At 59.7% G+C, this 22,232-nt stretch overlaps 1 protein-coding gene across 1 annotated transcript; it reads left to right on the top strand.

The window, feature by feature from the left end:
* The first annotated feature begins 14,553 nt into the window (after window positions 1–14,553).
* Window positions 14,554–17,436, top strand: LOC112125289 (peptidoglycan-recognition protein SC2-like). Its single transcript, XM_026658589.1, has 4 exons — window positions 14,554–14,608; window positions 15,577–15,778; window positions 16,727–16,845; window positions 17,258–17,436. Exons 1-4 carry the CDS (start codon window positions 14,554–14,556, stop codon window positions 17,434–17,436), a joined length of 555 nt encoding a protein of 184 aa, XP_026514374.1.
* Window positions 17,437–22,232: the final 4,796 nt, after the last annotated feature.

The following is a 22,232-nucleotide window of genomic DNA, read 5'->3' as shown; positions in this document are numbered from 1 at the left end:
CCCGGAGAGCAGGGATCTGAGAGTTGGGGTTACGCTCCCGTCTCCCCTGGGCTCTGCTGCTCCCCCCCCCCCCCCCCCGGGGGGCTCAGGTTTCTAATGGTGCCTGGGAGCCACCTGCCTCCCCCAGGCTGCTTCCTTCGGCAGACGCCAGGCCTAGCCCCTAGCTCCCGCCCGGAACGGGCACGTCGGCTCAGCCCGGCTCCACACACAGCCAGGCCCAGGGTCTGACAGCATCCAGGGGGCGGGGCCAATCCTCAGCCGAGCTCCGTGGCGACGGCCCTGCCAATCCCTGGGCAGCTCAGGAAATGTTGCCTCCATTCCCGTGTTAAACGTCTGAGCAATTCTCAATTCCAGGGTCAAACCCTCCTCTGGCCCCAGCCCCCCTGACATCCGCAGCGAAATTCATCTGGAGTCCCCCAGAAATTGGTCGCTATTTACCCCACCCCACAAAGGGAACCCAAGTGTCCCCGAGCCCTGACCCTCAGCTCGGCCTGGTCCCCGCAGGGTCTGGCTCTCAAAGCTTTCAGCCCCAGCACCTTTCGCCCCGACAGTCCATTCCCGCCAGCCTCTCTCACCGAGAGGGGGTTAAATGTTTGGATCTTCACGCGGCAGGTGCCTGGGAAGGACCCATCGGGCGGTTCACAGAGTCCCACAAAGGGGTTTTTAATTCAAGTGCAATTTGCCTCTAACCCAGCGCCCCTGCGGCTTAGCGCTTGCTTTGCTTGGGAGCTACTGAGCAGTGACAATAAACCAGCTTCTAGCACATGAAAAGTTGAAGCGCCGTGAATCATTTCATCTCCTGTTAAAGCATAACCACCTCCCGCCGCTGGGCTGGGCTGGGAGAGCCCAGAGGGTGAGATTATGGTCTGTCAGATTAGCACTGACACCCCCTTGTGCTAGGTGCTGTACACACAGAGCCTGAGACACACAGTCCCTGCCCTAAAGAGCTCGCAGTCTAACTAGACACAGGGTGGGAGGGGAAACTGAGGCACAGGGAGGGAGGACTTGCCCAAGTTCACAGGCCAGTCAGTGGCAGAGCGGGCAACATGTCAGCAATCCAGTGCTCTGCCCACTAGACTGTGCTGCCTCTCAATCCAACGGTCAGTAAACTAAGGAAAAAAAGGAAAAGGTTAAGGGACATAAGGGCCTCACCCGGTGGGCACTGGGACACCCCAACCAGCCGTCTCCGGGACGAAAGGCAAGTTCCCAGTCTGCTCCTCCCCCATCCCAGGCCTCCCTGCCAGGCCTTGGCTGCACTGCGGTGACATCACGGGTCGGACACCTGCCCTGGTGATGGCCATGGACCCTCAGGTGGCAGGATGCTTCTCCCTCCGAGCCCGGCCTGCAAGGCCACTTGTTGGCCATGTCTCCTTGTGCTGGGCCCTCTGGCTCTCCCCAGCCGCTCGCTGCCCTTGGCTGCAGGGTTACGTGTGGCACGGCCGGCGCCTGCTGGCCCAGCTCTGCGCCCGCAGCTCACCCTGCAGCTCGGCCCTGGCTCCCCGTTGGCGCAGCTGATCTGCGCTGCCCCAGCTCCTGGCTCTGCTCCGCCCAGCTCAGCTGCTGCGCTCCCCTTAGCTCTGCCCTGCTCTGCCTCAGGCAGCCCCTGGGCTCCTGACTCTCTCATTGGTCTGTTTCCCTGTCAATCGGGCTAACATAGAGCTTTGGCAGCTCCCCATTGGTCCAGGGCACTGTCAGTCCCAGGATCCTGATTTCTCTTTGGCCCTTCCCCTTTCTCCTGGAGTTGGGACAGGGCAGCCATGCTGCTGAGCCACCATTTCCCCGCCGAATTGGGCTATTGGTGGATGCCAGTGGTCATGGCTGGCAACTAGCCCAAAGCACCACACCCCGCGTCGGCTCATTAAATCCCGCAGCTGTCACTCACCAGTACCCCTGTGCCCGGCAAACATGCCCTGCGCAGGCAGGGGCAGCCCGGCCCTCCCTATGCCATCTGGCTGCCAGGCCCTCACCGCGCCCCACCGGGTCCCTCCCCTGCACCCGCAGCTGCTGGATCCCACCCAACCTGGCCTGGCCCGCCAGGTAAGCGGAGCCGCCAAACGCCTCTTGGCTGGGCTGCCTGCCCTGCTGTGGGACCTCAGAGTCCAGCCAGGAGGGGTGACAGGCCAGGCCCCGGCTCCCCGCCCTGAGGTGGGGAGAGACCGGCAGTGAGGTGCTGACTGTCAGGTAGGCACTGCGTCCTGGGCCTGCGCCAGCCACCCTGCCATAATGACAGGGAGTGTGACACAGTCCCCACCTCGAGAATGTGGCCACAGGTACCCCCTCCAGCACCCCCCAGATATCCCCTCCAGCACCCCGAAATACCCCCTCCAGCACCCCCCAGGCACCCTCTCCAGCACCCCTCAATACCCCCTCGCGTTCCAGTACATACCCTGATCTCGGTCACTGTGTGTCTGGGCAGCGCCTGGCGTGATGGGGCCCTGTCACGGACCCACACATCGTGCCCACTCTTGGCCCCGTTCTTGGGAACCCCCTTCAGTGTGACAGCTCTTCTCGGGGGTCCACTCTGCCTCCTGGAACTGTACCTCTCTGAGCCTTAGCACGCATGTCTCTCCCCGTGGGCCCCCTCAGGGAGTCCACTCGCTCTGGACCCCCGGGGCCTCCACGCCCAGAGGGAATAATGCAACCGTGTTCTCTAGCCTGGAGCGACTCTCAGCCAGTGTAACACAGGAGGATTTATTGAGCGTCTGAACCCAGCATAGGAAACTCTCAGGGCCTCAGGCCTGGCCTTCCTCAGCACAGCACATCCAACTCTCTCCTGCATCCAGGTGGACTCTGCCTGCTCTCCCTTTCCAGTCCAGAGACCCTGCACTTTCCAGCTGGGCATCTGATATCACCGTCTCCAAGCCCCACCTCTATCCATTCTCTTCTATCCAGGTAAACAGGGTCGCCTGGACCTCCTCTCCTCTCTTCTGTCCTCTGTCCCCCTCTGGCTGGCACCGGCTGGTCAGGTCACCGGGGTCCTCTCTCCGCAGCCCATTGTCCTCCCACTGGCCAGAACCGGCTGACGCGGGTTGTGTTGCTGTCAGCGCTCTGCGCCGCGGCGCTCGGTGAGTTCGGATCCCCCCGGGGCTGGGAGAGCTCAGAGGGTGAGATTATGGTCTGTCAGAGTGGCACTAAGAGGCCCCACTACGCTAGGTGCTGTACACACAGAGCATGAGACAGACAGTCCCTGCCCTAAAGAGCTCACGGTCTAACTAGACACAGGGTGAGAGGGGAAACTGAGGCACAGGGAGGGGAAAGGGTTTTGCTCAAGCTCCCAGGCCACTCAGTGGCAGAGCAGGGAACACACCCCATGGCTGCAGTCCAGTGCTCTGCCCACTAGGCTGTGCTGCCTCTCAGTCCAACTGTAAGACAAATAAGGGAAAAAATAGAAAAGTTTAAGGGAAACAAGGGCCCCACACTCTGGGCAGGGCCGGCCCTAGACTAAACCGCGCCCCAGGTGAGCAGCGTCTTCGGCTTCATTTTTATCTAAGCTGATAGAAACTGTTTTTATAACTGAAATGTACTAACCTGAGGAAATTGATCTGTGCCCCAGTCTTGGGTGGGCCAGCATTAAATAGTGTTACTGCAGGTGGGAGCGTTAGAATGGAAACCCTCCTCCTTTAGTTCCCAAGGGCGCTTTTCTCGCCTCTGCCCTCGCAAACGGACGCTCAGCGTCCGAGAGATCCCAAGACTGGCCAAAGGCATTTTCCAGCGATAAAATAGCCGGCGAAGCCCGTCTCTCGTCAGCCATCGTCCATCCAAGACATGTTGTAATGAACCTGAGTTTCGAAAAGCTGCGCCCACCACGCGCGACTGTGCCCGGCCGAAAAAGAACAAGGAGTCCTTGTGGCACCTTAGAGACTAACACATTTATTTGAGCATAAGCTTTCGTGGGCTAAAGCCCACTTCATCAGATGCATGCAGTGGAAAATACAGTAGGCAGATATAGATAGATATATTCAGAGAACATGAAAAAAATGGGTGTTGCCATACCAACTCTAACGAGACTCATCGAATAAGGTGGGCTATTAGCAGGAGAGAAAAAACTTTTGTAGTGATAATCAGGATGGCCCATTTCAAACAGTTGACAGGAAGGTGTGAGTAACCGTAGGGAGAAAATTAGCAAGGGGAAATCGTTTAGTTTGTGTAATGACCCGGCCACTCCCAGTCTTTATTCAGGCTTAATTTAACGGTGTCCAGTTTGCAAATTAATTCCAGTTCTGCAGTTTCTCGTTGGAGTCTGTTTTTGAAGTTTTTTTGTTGAAGAATTGCCACTTTTAGGTCTGTAATAGAGTGACCAGGGAGGTTGAAGTGTCTCCGACTGGTTTTTGAATGTGACAGGTGTTGGCCAATTCGACATAGGGTCTTTATAATTGTCTGAACATTCCCCACGTCCAGTGTCCTGTGAATTGTTCAAGAGTGTTTTCCTGTGCGCCGGGAGCCGGGGCTTTTCAGCACCCCCCCAATAACAGCTCCAAGAAACGCATAAGAGTCAGTGACATGGGCCCCGGCAGGATGGTTGGCTGAGTCCCCGGTCGCCGGGCACAGGGTTGTGTGCTGGGGGGGCTCAGACCTTTGCTGGGATAACCAGCCTCTGGGGGGAAAGGCAGCCCGGCACAGACGGCTCGAATGGGACTTTCTGGCACATCTGGTTTAAATGGGACCTAAGCAGCATCAGGCTCTTGTGCCGGCTTTTGCCATGGTGCGGCAGGGGCAGTTTTACCCGGGTGAGCTGAGCACGTTGGGATCTGCCCTGGCCTCTCCCCAGGAGGGAATGAGTGTGGGGACGCAGTTCCCTCCTGACTCCACCAGGGGGTGATAGCCCATTGCAGGGCAGGAGCCTTTGGTAACAGCTGCTGAGCGGGTGCATGTGGGCAGGTGGGGCCCATCCGCTAACCCGCCTGATGCATTTAACAGCCCAGCCTGGCGCTAGTGCCCGTCTGGCTAGAGCTGGATCCCCCCGAGTGCTAGGCCCCGATCCAGCCGGGCGCCCGTTTTTCCCCACTCTCAGCCCTTTCGGCACAGGGAAGTGAAGAGTTAACCAAGGCAGCGACGTGTTATCGCAGGGGCGGGTCCCCAGTGCAATCCCACCGCTACCACCATCTGTTCTGTTCTCTCTCCATGTCCTTGGCCCGCACCTGTCAGTGCGGTGCCTCCGGCGTTAACCATTAAACAGGACTTCCTGTTTGCCGCAAAACGCAGCAGGACCGAACAGGGGAACGAGTAGGGTTGCCAGGTGTCCGGTTTTCAACCAAAACACCTGGTCGAAAAGGGACCCTGGAGGCTCCTGTCAGCACTGCTGATCGGGCTGTTAAAAGTCCTGTTGGTGGCGCAGCGGGGCTAAGACAGGCTCCCTGCCTGCCCTGGCTCCGCACAGCTCCCAAAAGCGGCCGGCATTTCCCTGCAGCTCCTAAGCAGAGGCGCAGCCAGGGAAATTTCGCATCACCTCCGCAGCTCCCATTGGCCAGGAACCGCAGACAATGGAAGTTGCATGGGTGGGGTGTGGGCAGTGCGCACTGCGCAGAGCCACCTGACCGTGCCTCCGCCTAGGAGCCGGACATGCCGTCCGCTTCCGGGAGCAGCGTGGAGCCAGAGCAGGCAGGGAGCCTGTCTTAGCCCCACTGTGCTGCCAACCAGGAGCCTCCTGAGGTAAGAGCCACCTGCATCCCGAACCCTCTGCCCCTGGTCAGAACCTAACTCCCTCCCAGACCCCGCACCTCACACTCCCACCCACACCCCCTGCCCAGGCCTGAGCCTAGGGTGACCAGATATCCTGATTTTCTAGGGACAGTCCCAATACTGGGGGCTTTCTCTTATGTAGGCACCTATTGCCCCCTCCCCCCGTCCCAATTTTTCACGCTTGCTAGCTGGTCACCCGACCTGAGCCCCATCCCACACTCAAAATTCCTCCCAGGGCCCGCACCACGAACCCTTTCCTGCATCTCAACCCCATGTCCCAATCCTGAGCCCCCTCCTGCACCCCAAACCCCGCATCCCTGGCCCCAGCCCAGAGCCCACACCCACAGCCAGAGCCCTCAGCCCCCTGTACCCAACCCCTGGCTCTGGCTCTCCTCTGCCCCCAGTCCAGCTGCGCTCCCCTTAGCTCTGCCCCGCTCTGCCTCAGGCAGCCCCAGCTCTCACAGAGGATGGGCCCCTGGGCTCCTGCCTCTCTCATTGGTCTGCTGACCTGGCATTTGGACTAACATAGAGCGTTAGCAGCTCCCCATTGGCCCTGGGGACTGTCAGTCCCAGGATCCTGATTTCTCTTCGGCCCGTCCCCTTTCTCCTGGCGTTGGGACAGGGCAGCCGTGCTGCTGAGCCACGTTTTCGAGCTACCGGTGGATGCCAGTGGTCATGGCTGGCAACTAGCCCAAAGCACCGCACCCCGCGTCGGCTCATTAAATCCCGCAGCTGGCACTCTCCAGTACCCCTGTACCCGGCAAACATGCCCTGCGTGGGCAGTAGGGTTCCCAGGTGTCCAGTTTTCGACCGAAACACCCGGTTAAAAGGGATCCTGGCAGCTCCATTCAGCACCGCTGACCGGACCATTAAAAGTCCAGTCGGCGTTGCTGCAGGGCTAAGGCAGGCTAGTCCCTGCTGTCCTGGCACCGCGCTGCGCCCCGGAAGCGGCCAGCAAGTCTGACTCCTCGTCGGGGGGGGGCCCACACGGCTCTGCGCGCTGCCCCCGGCCCGAGTCCCTCCCCCAGCTGCCGGATCCCGCCTGCCCTGGCCCAGCCCACCAGGTAAACAGAGCTGCCAAATGCCTCTTGGCTGGGCTGCCCATTCCACCATGGGACCTCAGAGCCCAGCCGGGAGGGGTGACAGGCCAGGTCCCGGCTCCTCGCCCTGGGGAGGGGGAGAGGCCAGCACAGAGGCGTTGACCGATGGGCTGGTGCTGCGTCCCGGGCCTGCGCCAGCCACCCTGCCACCATGACAGGGAGTGCGACACTGCCCCCCACCTCAAGAGTGAGGCCGCAGATACCCCCTCCAGCACCCCCAAATACCCCCTCCAGCACCCCCCAGGCACCCCCTCCAGCACCCCGCAATACCTCCCTCCCAGAACACACCCTCCCCTCTGTTGCCCTGGATTTGAGGCGGGTGTACCCCAGAATTTGATCAAGCTAAGGGCAACCATGATATGTGCATTCAGCTACCACGAATTAATTGAGTAAAACACCACCTATTTAGGGGTTCATTTGAACAAGCAGAGTTCTGAACGCAAGCTCAAACGCATTGGCAGGCTTGCAGTTTCTGCTCATCAAAATTTAAAAAAAACCCCAACAATTTAAAATAAAAAAACAACAACAAATCATTGAAAACCTTCAGTTTTGTGTGCCTTTACCGTAAAAGCTTATTAAACCAAAACGTGTTCAACATGGTTGTTAATAAATAGTTTATTAAGATTAAAAAAGGGAAGGACCCAGCCGGGCTCGCTATAATCTGTGTTTTATAAACGTTAGTTATAGAAAACTAAATATTGAAGTGTACTTTGGGGCAGCACCGACGGCTCCTCTGTGGGGACGGATGGGCAGCGGTGACCCTGTTGCTGCAGCTGAATAAATGGGGGCGCAGGGCGACCGGCTGCCCCCGTCAGGGCAATACATTAAATGAACAAATGGAGGAACAACCTGGGGAGCCCCAGCGTACGGCAGGATCCGGGCAGGGCGCCGGGTTGCTAGGATTTTGCAGCACGGAGAGGGCCCTGCCCAGCAGAAACTCACACAAGAAACGTCTGGACTTTGAGAGGGTCTGACCCTAACCACTAGGGCCCCCCTGCTCTGTCAGAGCCAGAAATAGAACCCCGGCATCCGGGACGCCAGGCCTCCCCCAACAACTTCTACTCCCCCGCTCCCTTCCTCGAGCTGGGACTGCAACCCAGAAGTCCTGGTTCCCAGCCCCACACATGGTTTGAGCCCCACGGCTTTGAGCCAGGGTCAGTCAGGGGCCATTCTAACACTGGCTGCCCTCGCTTGGGGGCAAAGCTCGGCAGGTCCCAGCGGCACCCGTGTGGCAGATCCACGTTCCTGTGGCGCTGCCGCGCCAGCCTGGCCTGGGATCTGCCGGCTGCATTGGAGCAGCTGGGCCAGTCTCTGGTTAGGGGGTGGAACCTGGGGACTTGGCTACGGAGCCCAGCCACAGCTGTCAGGCTCCAGGCCCAGGTCCGGAGTTTAGATCTCAGCTGGGCCTCGAGCTCCTACAGATCTGTCATCGCGGTGTCATTTCCAGTCTGCTCCGCTGGACCCTCTCCCAGCACCGGGGATACGGACTGTGATTCCCCAGCGTGCCCAGGGCATGCAGAGGGAAGGGTCTGGCTAGTTTCAAGGTCGCCCTTTGGCATGTTCTGTTTTTCTGCTGCCCCATAAAAGCGTCTTTAACTTCAGGTGCCATCCAGTGAAATGTCCCGGGGGATTGTTCCCTCTTCTGGAGCCACTGAAAGAACTGCCCCGATTTTAAACAAATGAAAAGGAAAGCGCAGGGAATCTTCCCATCTGCAGAATTATAAGAATAGGTTGTGGGTGTGAAACGGGAGGGGCCAGGGAATTAGCAATAAAACAACGTCTGTCAGGCCCCATCCTCAGCAGGTGTAAGTAATACCCAGCTCTCACACCGTGCCTTTCGCCAGCAGAGCTCAGAGTGCTTCATAAAGAACCAGTATCCACCTCTTATACGTGGGGAAACTGAGGCACAGAACGGGGTCACCTGTCCAAGGTCACCCAGCAGGCCAGTAACTATACACAGGGCTCCTGAGTGCCACGCCACAGCTCTACCCACTGGGCCACACTCCCTCCCACCGCGGCTACAGTGCCCTTCACCAGGGTGTGTCCAGCTCAGCTCAGCAACGACCCAGAAACCCGCCAAGAAGTGTCAGAGCCAGGCGACAAGTTCAAATCCCTAGAGTTTGTTTTACTTGTAATTTCAAAGAGGTTTGGGTAATTTCCTTCCAACTCTGCAGCAAAAGCCTCCTGGCTCCACTTCCTTCCCAGGTTCTCTTGACCCCAAAACAGCCGCTCCCGGTATTGCTACACACATGTGAGCCCTGGTGCAAGACCCTGCCTCTGTCTTAAGCAACTGCCCGCTCTGCAGTGACATTCCTCACCCCGTCCCCACCCTCTCGGAGATCCCGGCATCCTGCCGCCAGAACGGTTATGGGGGGGGGCAGGGGAAGCCATAGTCTCCAGTGAGCAAAGCACAAGATTTGGTCTGATCTTTTTTTCTTTAAACCTAAAGATCGCAAACCGACAAGCCAGGAAAACGCAGACGCCCCCTCTGTCCGCACGACAGCCACTTCCTCCAGCTCCTTTCATGGGTCCACAATTGCTCGGGCAGCGTCCCCTGCACCGGCAACGGGATCAAGATTTCAGTCCCAATCCTCACAGGCATTTAGGTGCCCAACTCCCCTGGGGACAGGGCTGGGGACAGCAACGGTCACCCTCTTCGCACCATAGCGCTTTGCTTTTCTTCTTCTAAGGCAATGTCCCCTCAGTGAATTTCCACCGTCGACTGTTGTCAGAGTTTAACTGATTTTAATGAACTGGAAAAAAAATTACCCTGATTGTAACAAATACAATAATTGACGCGCCGGGAATCTTCCACCCCGACTTTTAATACCAGGAATTTTTAGAGAGCTGGGGGGGTGGAGGGGTGAGATGGGAGGAGCTGGGGAAGGAACAAGACAGGGTTTGTCAGGCCCATCTTCTGAGCTAGTGGAAATCAGCGTCGCTCCCCAGAGGTGGGTCTGGAGCTTGAACTGTCACCTCTAGGTCACTGGGGGATCCAGCCAAGGGCAGGAGGGGCAGCGTCAGCACCTGGTGAGAACTGCTCCAGGGCCGGTGGGAAATGAGTTGGTCCAGTGGTGAGAGCAGGGAACAGGGACTCCTGGATTCTCTTCTCAGGTCTGGGAGGGGAGTGGGGTGCAGTGGTTAGAGCAGGAGGAGCTGGGAGCCAGGACTCCTGGGTTCTGTTCCCAGCTCTGGGTGGCAGATGGGAAGTCCCCACATGGCCAAGTATCCACATATCACACACTGGTGCTGACTGACCCCTCCAGCATCCCATATCCTGGTCAGCGCCCGGACTTGCACTCAGCAGTGCATCCTCTCGCAGTTATTTCTGTATCACTTGCATTTGTCACTGCGCCAGCACATGGGGCAAGCCAAGCAGAACCCCTCCCCCCCCCGGTACAGACAGAGATGAGGCGCTGGGGGGCGATGACATTGGGGGCAGGCATCAGGGCAAGGATTAAACCCAACTCAGCCCGATGGGAGATCCAGAGACAACTCCGAGAAGGAAGCTGTAATATTAACCCTCTCCTAACCAAAACCATTAGTGTGACACTTCTATAAACACTGCCCCTATGACCTGAAATCAGGGTTAATAGCAAAACTCCCCGAGATGTAACCACAGCTGGGAAACAGGCCGACCAATGTGCAGATAGTGAGCCAGGGTTTGATAGAAAACCTAACAGAGCTGGAACGGGAGCAGAGGATGGGGATCTGGCCCAAGCCGAGACCCACACCTGGGCAGGGGGGACACCACCCTGAGAAACTCTGTGTTGGGCGAGACAGAGCAATGTGCCATATGTGGTCCCCGGGCTCGCTTTACCTGGGGTTGCCCCTGAGTCCCGGCGCAGTGCTGGGAAGGCCGGCTGCACCCCCCCTAGGGTGACCAGATGTCCCGATTTTATAGGGACAGTCCCGATTTTGGGGTCTTTTTCTTATATAGGCGCCTATTACCCCCCACCCCCGTCCCGATTTTTCACACTTGCTGTCTGGTCACCCTAACCCCGCCCCCACAGCGTTCCCTGTGTGACTGAGCCTCCGGAGTGAGGGGTCACCCAGCAGCGCGACGCTGGCGTAGGATACTGACGCTGAGTGTTCACACCCCAAACCACCCTCCACCTTCATGATGCTCCCTTCGGCGGGCAGCTCCATCAGCTCCCAGGAGCGGCAGGTGGGAGTTCAGGGGAGACGCGCACTGGATGGAGAGATCCTGGCACTGCTGAGAGCATCATTAACCCCATGTCGCGATGCCCCTCAAACGCCCCCCTGGAGGGGAAATGTGGGTTGATGTTCCCAGCGCAGAACCCTTCGCTCTGCCACAGCCCAGATCTCTGGGCAGCCCCGTTACCAAGCCGCTCTGTGTTCCTGGGGAACCAGGGTGCAGTACCCAGCTGTCTGACTCATGAAAGACCGTCTCCCCCCGCCCCCCAGCCTTTGCTTGAACCAAAATCTGCATCAGAAGAAAGACTTACAAAAAGCAACGGAAAGGCGTGGGAGACACACCTAAGCCCCTGGGACAAGGGTGACAGGATTGAGGAAACTCCCCTGGTCTCATTTGCATCGAAGATGGGCCAGGGAGGCATCCCCATTAGCATACAGAATGGAGAACAGAGATTCCAAGGCAAGAACTGCAGGGAACTCTGGGACCAGAAAAGCAGGGAAGCACGGCATGATGGGGGATCTCTGCTCCAGATGTTAATGAACCCAGGCCTGCACACACCCAGCTCAGCAGTTACCAGACCAATTCTAGTAATAAATCCTTTATTGGGATCCAAAATACTGAATCTGCCTAATTGCATTGTGAGCTCCCTGGAAGGAACACCGCCCATAACCAGGAATGATCAGTTCCTATTGTCTAGCCTGAACAAAACAACTTTGGTATCCTCCCTTGTCTACACATAAACAAATCTAGTGTTCTCCCTTGAACCATTGTTGTTTCTCTACAAAACATCCTACCCCTGCTCAAGTAAGCGTTCTGATGCCCGGATCCAAAATCTGCATCAGTTCCATTGGGACTTCATCTTCCCCTGACTGATCGTGCTGGGGGCTCTGCCTGTCTCCTGCCCTCCGGACCCTCAGCTACCACCACCACCTGGGACCCCCGCTCGATTCAAGCTTCATGGAATGGTGAGAACCCAGCTCTCTCTCTCGGTACTGTATAGCCTTCTGACCCTGACTTGTGGGATCAGTTATAGTTTCCTAAACCTGACTTTTATAATCAAGTTTAAGTTAGATTTAAAGAATTTTTTCACTTCAAAGTCCCAGAAACAAAGGCAAGGTTTTCATCTCGAGGCCAAAAGACCAAAACATCAAGACACTTGATCACGGCCTTGGATAGACCAAGAGACTACCTACACTTGACCAGAGCTCAAAGAGCCGAGATATAACAGTTTTGTTTGGCTCCCTATGGTTATTACCTGGCAATAAATAACTTTCATGATTAAGCTAGTTGCTTCTCTCTCTCTTTCTCCCCCTCATGGGTGTTTTTTTTGGGGGGGGGGGGTTCCTTATTCGCTCTCCTCAACGCTCCTCATACCTAAGCTAAAAGATCCCTGCAGTGCCCCAAAATCCTGTGGGGTTTCCTCATCAAGTGGGTTACGACCAGAACAATTGTAACGGGAAAGTGGGGATAGAGACGTGCTGACCCTAGGACATGATTAACCTGCTGCTCTCAGACGCGCTCTGTTAATATGTGTGAGTCTGAGTCTGGAGGAACCGAGGTCCTGCAAGATAGCTCCAGTGGGAGGGAACTTGCAGCAGGGAGAAGTTAAGCTCCGTATGAGAACACAAGTGACACAAGCAGTACATTGATAGAAGTACAGAAACCTTCCCTCTCCCCCCCCAGAAGAGTAACCCTAATAAATGAGCGTACCCCAAAGTAACTGGCAAAGCTGGTAACAGCCCCGAGAAGGATTGGGGGCTGGGTGTGGGTGTTGCCAGGTAACCCCTCTTCTGTGCTTTGGGGGTGCTATTAGGGCTCCGAAAGCAGACGGGGGGATTGGACCCCTCAGTTAGCTCCAGGCTGCATGGGACTGGGTGAGAGAAATGCCCACGAACAGCTGGCCAGGAGAAGGGGGGATCCCGGAAAGCTCATTAACAGGCGGGTGGGTTCGCTGATTGGTTTAACGCGTGTTCTCGGCACTGCTGGCACCTTACCAAGGTGTTGTTTGGAGGGAGCTGGGCAGTGCCGGAGCTGTGGGGCTCACAGGGCTTGTAGCCTCTGAGGGGGCGGGAAAGCGGCCGGCTCGGCCAGTCTGACTTGCTGGGGATAGCACAGTGCAAGCAGGAAACCGTGCAGCCTGGAGCACCCGGCAGGAGGGAGAGCGAGGCGGGTCCCCGCCCACGAGAGGTGGCGGCTGGCGTGCCAGGAGTGCAGGGTGGGTGCCTGGCCGGCCCACAGAGGGGCAGGACCGGTGCAGTTGCCCTGAGCGGTGACACCGTCATTGTCCCTTCCTCAGCTACACGGAGCTCCGGCCATCACCTAGCCGGGGGCGGCTACAGCCCCCTCCCCGCTGTGCCGTGAGGCTCACAGCGCCTGGCGCTCCTCTACCCTGTTCCCCAGCGCAAGGGTTGCCAGGTGTTCGGTTTTTGACCGCAACGCTGGGTTGAAAAGGGACCCTGGCCGCTCTGGTCAGCACTGCTGACGGGGCCATTAAAAGTCCGCTTGGCTGCCCGGCTCCACACAGCTCCCAGGAAGCTGCTGGCATCTCCCTTGGGCTCCTAGGGTTAGGGGTGGCCACGGGAGCTCTGTGCGCTGCTCTCCCCACCCCCAGCGCCGGCTCCGCATCTCCCATTGCCCAGGAACTGCAGGGGGACGGCACCTGCAGGCAGGGGCAGCGCGCAGAGCCGCCTGGCCACGCCGCCGCCTAGGAGACAGAGGGTAATGCTGGCAGCTTCCCAGGTGCCCCTTGCGGTAAACGCCACCCAGAGCCCACATCCCGAACCCCCTCCCCTGCCCCAAGCCCCTGCCCTGAGCTCCCTCCCGCACCCGAACTCCCTCCAGTCAGGCCCTGTCAAAAGCAGAGGCTTGTCTGCAAGTCAGTGTCCGGCACACGAACTGGGCACCGGTATTGCTAGCATTGCTGAAACACACTGGCTATGGACCCACATTCCAACACCCCACCCCAGCCCACGGAGCGCAGTCTGTCGGCCCTGGCATTGCTACAGACCCCTGAGCCCTGCTGCAAGAGCCCGGCTTGGCCTTAAGCAACCGCAGCCCTGGTGAAATCCCACCCCACCCCACAACTCCTTCCTCCTCGGTGGCTGGGCTCCTGCCAGCATCCGCACGACCGTTTGTTGACCAACTACCTGGCCCCACCCGACATCGTCCTCCCAGGTGCTTATAGAGAGCAGTAGATGCTGGTGCCCGGAGCTCACTCTGCTCCCGGCTCTGCAGGAATCCAGGTGGGCACATGCCAGCCCCGCTCTGCACCCCACGGGGCACCAGTCTCCATGGACCAGCTCTGCCCCCAGCCCGGCTCTTCTTCCCGCAGCCCCAGCTGGGCAGTGTTAGTACAGCCAGGGCCAGCGCCGAGCCTGCTGCTCAAGGGGCTGCCATGGAGACCCGGGGAGCTCGGAGGGGAGGGGGATCTGGGCAGGGCTGGGATTCTGCCCTCAGGCAACAGGCTGGGCTGGGAGCCCGGGGCAGCCTGAGCGCAGGGGGATCTGCTACCCAGGGGCTCTGGGGGTGTTTGGTGCCAGCCCAGCAGCGCCCCCTCCTGGGGGTGGCAGGCGGCTGTGACGGGCGCGTGTCCCCACAGGGCCGAGCGAGAGGAAGATGCTGCTGCTGACACGGGTCGTGTGGCTCTCAGCGCTCTGCGCCGCGGCGCTCGGTGAGTTCGGATCCCCCCGGGCCGGGGGTGGGGGGCAGGGCTGGGAATCCCTGATGCAGCGCAGAACCCAGGGGGCGAAAATGCAGGCATGGGACATTAACAATGGAGGCGCCCAACTAACCCACCCCCTGGCCTGGTGCCTGGGCTGGACCTGCCCTTGCAGACCAGGAAATGTCCCTCGGCTCCTGTCCAGCCCATCCCTCCGCAAGGCAGGGCTGGGTCGTCCCCTGCCGCCCATTCCCCAGAGCCCTAGTGTTCATCGGCCCAAGGGATGAGGCCCCTGGCCCTGCCCACGGGGAGCCAATCCCAGAGCATCACACACCTTTAATGGATCCTGCACTTGGCCTCAGCAACCTACTGTGGCAATGAATTCCACAGGCTGATTGTGCACAATGAGCCTTTTCTCAGGGTCAGATGTTCTGACCATTCAGTTTCTGGGACATTGGGGTCTGTCCTGGCCGCCCCGTCTCTGAAGAGACCCGGCAGAAGGATCAGGGACAGAGAGAGAACAGAAACGCTGCAGGGCAGAGGGGACAGGCTGGAGGGATGCAAGTGACCGGAGGGGGCAGAGGAGACAGACGGGTTCTGAGCCGCACACCCTGGGCGGGAGCTTCCCCAACCCGGGGTGAGTTCAGAGCACTAGCCCCACCCGCTATCTCCAGCCCAACCCTTGCCTGGCCTCCCTCCAGCCCAGCCTGGCTCCCCATTCGCCCCTTTGCTGCTGGGGCGGGTGCTGCTGCACGGCGAGCAGGCTCCCGGCCAGGCCTCTCCCCAGCCCCCGTCTCATTTAACGCAGGGCTGCGCGTCCCCCCTGCACCGTGCACGGCCTTGGCTGGCCCCACCCCCACCCCATTGCCATGGCCCCACTCAGAGCACCGGCCCTGGTCCCGATCCTGCTGCGTGGGCTGGGGCAGGTGGGGGGCACCCACATTAACCCAGCCCTTTCTCCCCTCCCCCGCATGGCACAGGCTGCCCCCGCATCATCTCCCGCTCCCAGTGGGGGGCCCGGGCCCCAAAAAGCAGGGTCCCGCTGAAAACCCCGGTGCCCTTTGTCATCATCCATCACACGGAAGGGAATCCCTGCACCTCACAGGCCTCCTGCAGCCGGCAGGTCAAGGGCATCCAGAACTACCACATGAACACCCAGCGCTGGTCCGACATCGGCTACAAGTGAGCGGGGCAGGATGGGGGCCTCGCCACAGCTATGGGGGAGACTCGGGGCCACTGCCCACAAGCATCCACAGGGGGGCAGCAGAGACCATACTCGGGGTAGAGCTGGGGGCAGGGGGGGATTCTCCACAGCAGAGATTTGATTTTTATATTTAATATTTTTGGCTGAAAGGAGGGTATTGGGGAGGGTGCGCTCAGAGCCCCAGCTGGACGGAATGGGAGGCACAGACCGCCCCTGGCAGGGGGTGAGAATGGGACCCTGGCATAAGGGGAGGGGAGTGGTGGCACAGAGCCCCTGGCAGGGGGAGATTGGGAGGGGGCTGAGGGAGTCCCTGAAGAGCAGGGGATGGGAAGGGGCAGTCATGGAGCTGGTGGGGGATGGAGGGCCCCAGGGAGCCCCTGGGTTGTGCCAGGAGCTCGGCCGACAGACGCCACGCGGCCTGCGCCCTGCTCGTCTCTGACACTGCCCCATGCTGGCGTTATCGACGCCTTTCCCTGGGGTTGGCCCGACGCCCCGCAACGAAAACCGGGCCGGAGATTTTGCTCCATGAAATGTTTTGAGATGGTGATGTCGGGGGATGGAAACCCAGCTGGGAATTTCCTGCAGGGCGGCGGGTCCCAGCGCTGTTCTCCTGCCCCAGATCTGGGCTGGCTACAGCCCTCGCTCGCCCCCCAGCTGGGGCCCAGGGCTGCTTCCATAAGGGGTGTTACACACCGCGCCACCTAATGGCCAAACAGTGCAATACAGGTGAGGGCCCCGCCAATCCAGTCCCTTTCCTCAGTTGGTCTTTACCTCCATGGCAGAGGATTGAGTTTCTAGCTCCGAGGGTCCCGGGTTCAAACCCGGGCAGGGGCAGCGACGACCCTGGGGGAGCTGCCGGGAGCGATGGGGAGGGGAGGCTGCGGCTGACGTGCCTGTGCGGGTCTCACACTGCGCTCCGCCTGCAGCTTCCTGATCGGCGAGGACGGCAACGTCTACGAGGGCAGAGGCTGGAGCACCATGGGGGCCCACGCCAAGAACTGGAACTCTAAGTCGCTGGGATTCAGCTTCTTGGGCAGCTTCACCAGTACGTGGGTCCCGTCTGTACGGATTTCCCCAGCTAGGCCCCGAGGGGAGCTGGGAATCCCTCCTGCAGGGCTCCCGCCCACACCTGCTCTCCCCTGCTGACCTGACACCCAGCTGGCCTCACCACCATCCCGCTGGGCTCCACCCCTGTGGAGTTCCCCTTCCCCCTCCATGGGGTACCAGGCTGGGGCACTGGGCCAGGATAGGGGTGGGGGGAGGGACCTTGGTAAGCAAATGCAGCGGTGCAGAGGGGAGATGCAATGCTGAATGCGGGATGGGAGGGAGGGAGTGACATCGACGTGGTCAATCGAGAGCGTGGGCAGAGGGGGGTTATTTATTCAGGCCACAGTCACATCCCCTGAGCAGCAGAGAGGGGCCAGGTGAGATTAACAGGGGGCTGCTCTGTCCTGCAGGCAGAGTCCCCAACAATGCCGCCCTGAACGCCGGCAAGAGCCTGATCCAATGCGCCGTCTCCAAGGGCTTCCTGAGCCGCAGCTACACCCTGAAGGGGCATCGCAACGTGAACCCGACCAGCTGCCCCGGGAACGCCCTCTACGGGGTCATCAGCAAGTGGCCCAGGTTCAAAGCCTGAGTCCCTGCAGCCTTGGGGCAGCCCCTGCCCCTGCCCACAGCTTCTGCCTGCCCAAGCAGCACCGCCGCCCCCCAGCAGGGGGCAGCCTCGCGCTTCCCGCCCACCTGCTGCCTCCTGGGGCCCAGAGAGCAGGGATCTGAGAGTTGGGGTTACGCTCCCATCTCCCCTGGGCTCTGCTGCTCCCCCACCACCTCCCGGGGGGCTCAGATTTCTAATGGTGCCTGGGAGCCACCTGCCTCCCCCAGGCTGCTTCCTTCGGCAGACGCCAGGCCTAGCCCCTCGCTCCCACCCGGAACGGGCACGTCGGCTCAGCCCAGGTCCACACACAGCCAGGCCCAGGGTCTGACAGCATCCAGGGGGTGGGGCCAATCCTCAGCCGAGCTCCATGGCGACGGCCCTGCCAATCCCTGGGCAGCTCAGGAAATGTTGCCTCCATTCCCGTGTTAAACGTCTGAGCAATTCTCAATTCCAGAGTCAAAACCTCCTCTGCCCCCAGCCCCCCTGACATCTGCAGCGAAACTCATTTGGAGTCCCCCAGAAATTGGTCACTATTTACCCCACCCTAGAAAGTGAACCTGTAGCGAGGCGGGACTCACCCCTGTGGCGCCTCCTGCTGGTCATCTCTGGGAATTAGCATTTCCAGCCTCCGGAGCGCCCTCTGCAGGCTGGTGTCCCGATGCCGCTTGGCCCCCGTCTCTCTTCCAGGACTCCAGTGCTCCGTTATCTGGGGTGCTGCCCCTGGCAGTACACCCCTCAGTCTCAAGGTCTCCCCTCCCTAGGGAACTCCTACCCCCTCTCCCCACCTCGCCTCAGTCATAGGCTACTGCCAGTCACCAACTAGCCCCCGCTCCCTGGGGCAGACTGCAGTATAAGCCACTCATCACAGACAAGGGGTTTTTGGACCTGCAGCCTTTCTCTGCAACCCAGTACCTCTGGGGCCTTGGACAAGGCCCTGCTTTGCCAGCCTAGAGCTCCCTAGCCCTACTTCACTTCCAGTACCCTTTCTGCAAGCAGCCAAGCCCTGCTCTCTCCCAGCCTGGAGAGAGACTTCTAGGCCACTGGCTCACAGCCTTTATATACAGGCCAGCTGTGGCCTGATTGGGGCATGGCCCCCAGCCAAGGCTGCTTCCCCAGTCAGCCTAGTAGCAGCTTTCTCCCAGCCACAGCCCTGTCCTAGGGGTGTTTTAAGCCCTTCAGGGCAGGAGCGGGGTAACCACCCTGCTACAGAACCCCAGTGTCCCCGAGCCCTGACCCGCAGCTCGGCCTGGCCCCCGCAGGGTCTGGCTCTCAAAGCTTTCAGCCCCAGCCCCTTTCGCCCCGACAGTCCATTCCTGCCAGCCTCTCTCACCGAGGGGGGGTGAAGGGTTTGGATCTTCACGCGGCAGGTGCCTGGGAAGGACCCATCGGGGGGTTCGCAGAGTCCCACAAAGGGGTTTTTAATCCAAGTGCCATTTGCCTCTAACCCAGCGCCCCGGCGGCTTAGCGCTTGCTTTGCTTGGGAGCTTCTGAGCAGTGACAATAAACCAGCTTCTAGCACGTGAAAAGTTGAAGCGCCGTGAATTATTTCATCTCCTGTTAAACCATAACCACCCCCCGCCGCTGGGCTGGGCTGGGAGAGCTCAGAGGGTGAGATTATGGTCTGTCAGATTAGTACTAAGACACCCCCTTGTGCTACGTACTTGACACACAGCACATGAGACAGATAGTCCCTGCCCTAAAGAGCTCACAGTCTAACTAGACACAGGGTGGGAGGGGAAACTGAGGCACAGGGAGGGGAAAGGGTTTTACCCAAGCTCCCAGGGCCAGTCAGTGGCAGAGCGTGGAACAGACCCAAGGGCTGCAGTCAAGTGCTCTGCCCACTAGGCTGTGCTGCCTCTCAGTCCAGAGGGAGGAGGTGGAGGGAAACCAAGGGGGCGCTGGTTCTGCACGGGTGACACACAGACAGGCCCGGCAGGAAGGGGAGGGGAGCTGGGGTTGGCTCCTGGTGATGGGAGCTGGGGCTGCGGCTGGAGACCGGCGGGAGGGGGCTGGAGCGGAGGAAACAGCCATGCCAGTAGCAGTGTCCCAGCCCCACAGTGCCCAGGGCTGCCCAGCGTGAGGGGGCGCTATGGGGAGAGGGCAACAGCCCTTACGGGGCAGCTCTTTGTTACGAGAGTCGCTGTGGAGCAGCCCTCGAGCGAGGCTGGGCGCCCGGTGCCCCCAGGGCTGAACGAGCCCCAGAAACAGGAGGAACCCCTGGTGGGCCGGCAGCTGGAGGCCGCGCTGCAGAGAGCTGCAGAGAGCGCAGGCCTGGACCCCCCGCAGCCCCCGGTGTCCTGCCCCTGGCACAGTCCGGGTTCAGCCCAGTTATTCCTGCTTCTGAGCTGTGGGCCCCGGGGGACTTGACCAGCTGGGATCCAGGCTCCTCGCTGGGAGGAGGCTAGTCCAGGCCCCGGGGGCTGGAGCTCCAGAGAATGGGGGAAAGCCCACAAGGGAAGGCCCAGCCCAGGCCCTCAGCCTCTTCAGAGAGTGAGACCTCCAGGGGCTAAAGCAAGAGGGCCGGCCCCAGCCCCGCTGCAGCCCCCGACCCTGGCCCAGGCAGAGTCTCAGCACAATCTCCCTTCCCGTCCTCTCTGAGACGCCACCATCGTAACAGCTCCCCCGGCCCCTGCGGGGCTGCGACAGCCCGGGCCCCCCAGGCCGCCTTGCCTGGTCCCTGGGGTGTTTTGGCCACTGGCCCCATGGAGCTTGGCCCAGGAGTGGCGAAGGATCCCGTGAGGCCCAAGGAGAGGTTGGTCCCCTCGCCAGGGGAGGCTCTGGGCAGTCACAGCCACGGGTACTCGGCCAGGAAGGCAGCCAGGATCTTGCAGAGGTTCTCCACAGTCGGGGGGTGCAGGTTCTGCTCCGTGTCCTCCATCGTGTGCCAGACCCACGGGAAGGGGGTGGCGATGAGGTGCAGCACTGGCACTCCTGCAGCCAGACAGATACACGGACGGTCAGCGGGGATCCAACCCGGGACCTGCAGCGCTGGAAGTGCATCTCCAATAGCTGTCAGCAGTAGTAGGCTGTTATCCCCATGTGGCCCAGCCACTAGTGGGCGACTTGTAACACATTCTAAACCCACATACGGCCTCAGCAGATGGAGCCAGGCCCTCAGGCACCAGGGCACGACTTGACCTTACATCCAGGAGCCGCCTTCTCCCCTGACCTCGTGTGGAACAGATAGCCAGGTGGATTATGGGACAGGGGTGGCCAGGCCCAGAGACTAGATAGCAACAATGTAACTATAAAGTGTTTTGCCTCCCAGGAGCCCAGAGCCCACATTAATAGCACCACCACCTAGCTCTTTTCAATAGTGGATCCCAAAGCACTTTACAAAGGAGGGCAGTCTCATTATCCCCATTTTACACATGGGGAAACTGAGGCACGGGGAGGGAAAGGGTTTTGGTCAAAGTCATCCAGCAGATCAGTGCCCGTGCTGGGACTAGGACTCAGGTTTCCTGGGTCCCAGACTGTTGCTCCAGCCACTAGGCCACCCTGTCGGCATTCACACACAGCCGCCTCTGGGGTGGCGTGCGCCCGGCAGGCCCACAGCAACGCTTAGCAATCGCACTGCACTTGGGCTCAGCGTGGGGGCTGAGCTGCAGGGAGTGATGGGGTGGGGAGGGCTGTGGAGCTGGGACTGGAAAGCGCCAGGTCCGTGCCTGGAGCTACACGTGACTTTTCAGCCATCACATTTCTGATACATTTTCAAAATGAAGGATCCTCCCCTGCCCACAGCTCCCATTCCTCCCAAGGGCACATTTCGTCCCGTCCTTGGTCTCTCCCCCAGCTACCCCCAACAGGCCCTAGGTAGGTCAACGGAAGAATTCTTTCATCAACCTAGCACTGTCTACACTAGGGCTTAGAACAGTTTTACTACCATGCTCAGGGGTATGAATTTTTCACACCCCTGAGCGATGCAGCTGGGTCGACCCACCTTTCTAGTGTAGCCCAGCCCTCAGGCCCTCTGCAGACACAGGCAGCGTTGCGGTGTCGGTCACACCCAGCAATGGGCTCAGGCTGGCTGCAGACTCAGGCAGCGTCCATCACACCAGGCCAGGGTTGGAAGGTTTTCTTTGCAACGGTGAGGGTTGGAAATGTCCTCTTTGAAGTGAAAGCCGAGATTCTGAGTACATGACCCCAGCCACATAAAAGGGCCGGATCCAGACGGCGCCCCATACAGACACCTGGCTGCTAAGCGAGGCAGTGTCTTCCGGGTATCCCTCCACTCGGCATGCTGCGGCGGTGACTGGTAGCCAGGACAAGCCTATCTCCTTTCCTGGGGGAGCAATGGCTAGCAACTCCCGGAGACACCAGCCGTACAGTCTCTGTAACTGAACACACACATAGCAATGCCTTATCATACCAGCCGCTCACCCAGGCACCGGATGGATGCTTTGCTTCCTTCCTAGCAAGCGTATGCAGCCACCGCCAATATCCCACTGCATGGTTTTAAGACAAAGAAAAATGCGGCGAGTGCGACCCAAGCAACTTACTTCAGCACTTAGCCGAGCGGTCGGCCATAGCGATTGTTCGCCATTTGGTCTGTTCCTGCGGGGCCACAAGGGCTTGATGGCCTGCATGAGGGGAGGGATAGCTCAGTGGTTTGAGCATTGGCCTGCTACACCCAGGGTTGTGAGTTCAATCCTTGAGGGGGCCATTTAGGGAACTGGGGTAAAAATCTGTCTGGGGATTGGTCCTGCTTTGAGCAGGGGGTTGGACTAGATGATGTCCTGAGGTACCTTCTAACCCTGATATTCTATATAAAAAAAAAA

Source organism: Terrapene carolina, unplaced genomic scaffold, assembly GCF_002925995.2.
Source record: "Terrapene carolina triunguis isolate 2854851 unplaced genomic scaffold, T_m_triunguis-2.0 Scaffold469, whole genome shotgun sequence".
Lineage (NCBI taxonomy): Eukaryota > Metazoa > Chordata > Testudines > Emydidae > Terrapene > Terrapene triunguis.
This window is presented reverse-complemented; position numbering and strand designations above follow the sequence as displayed.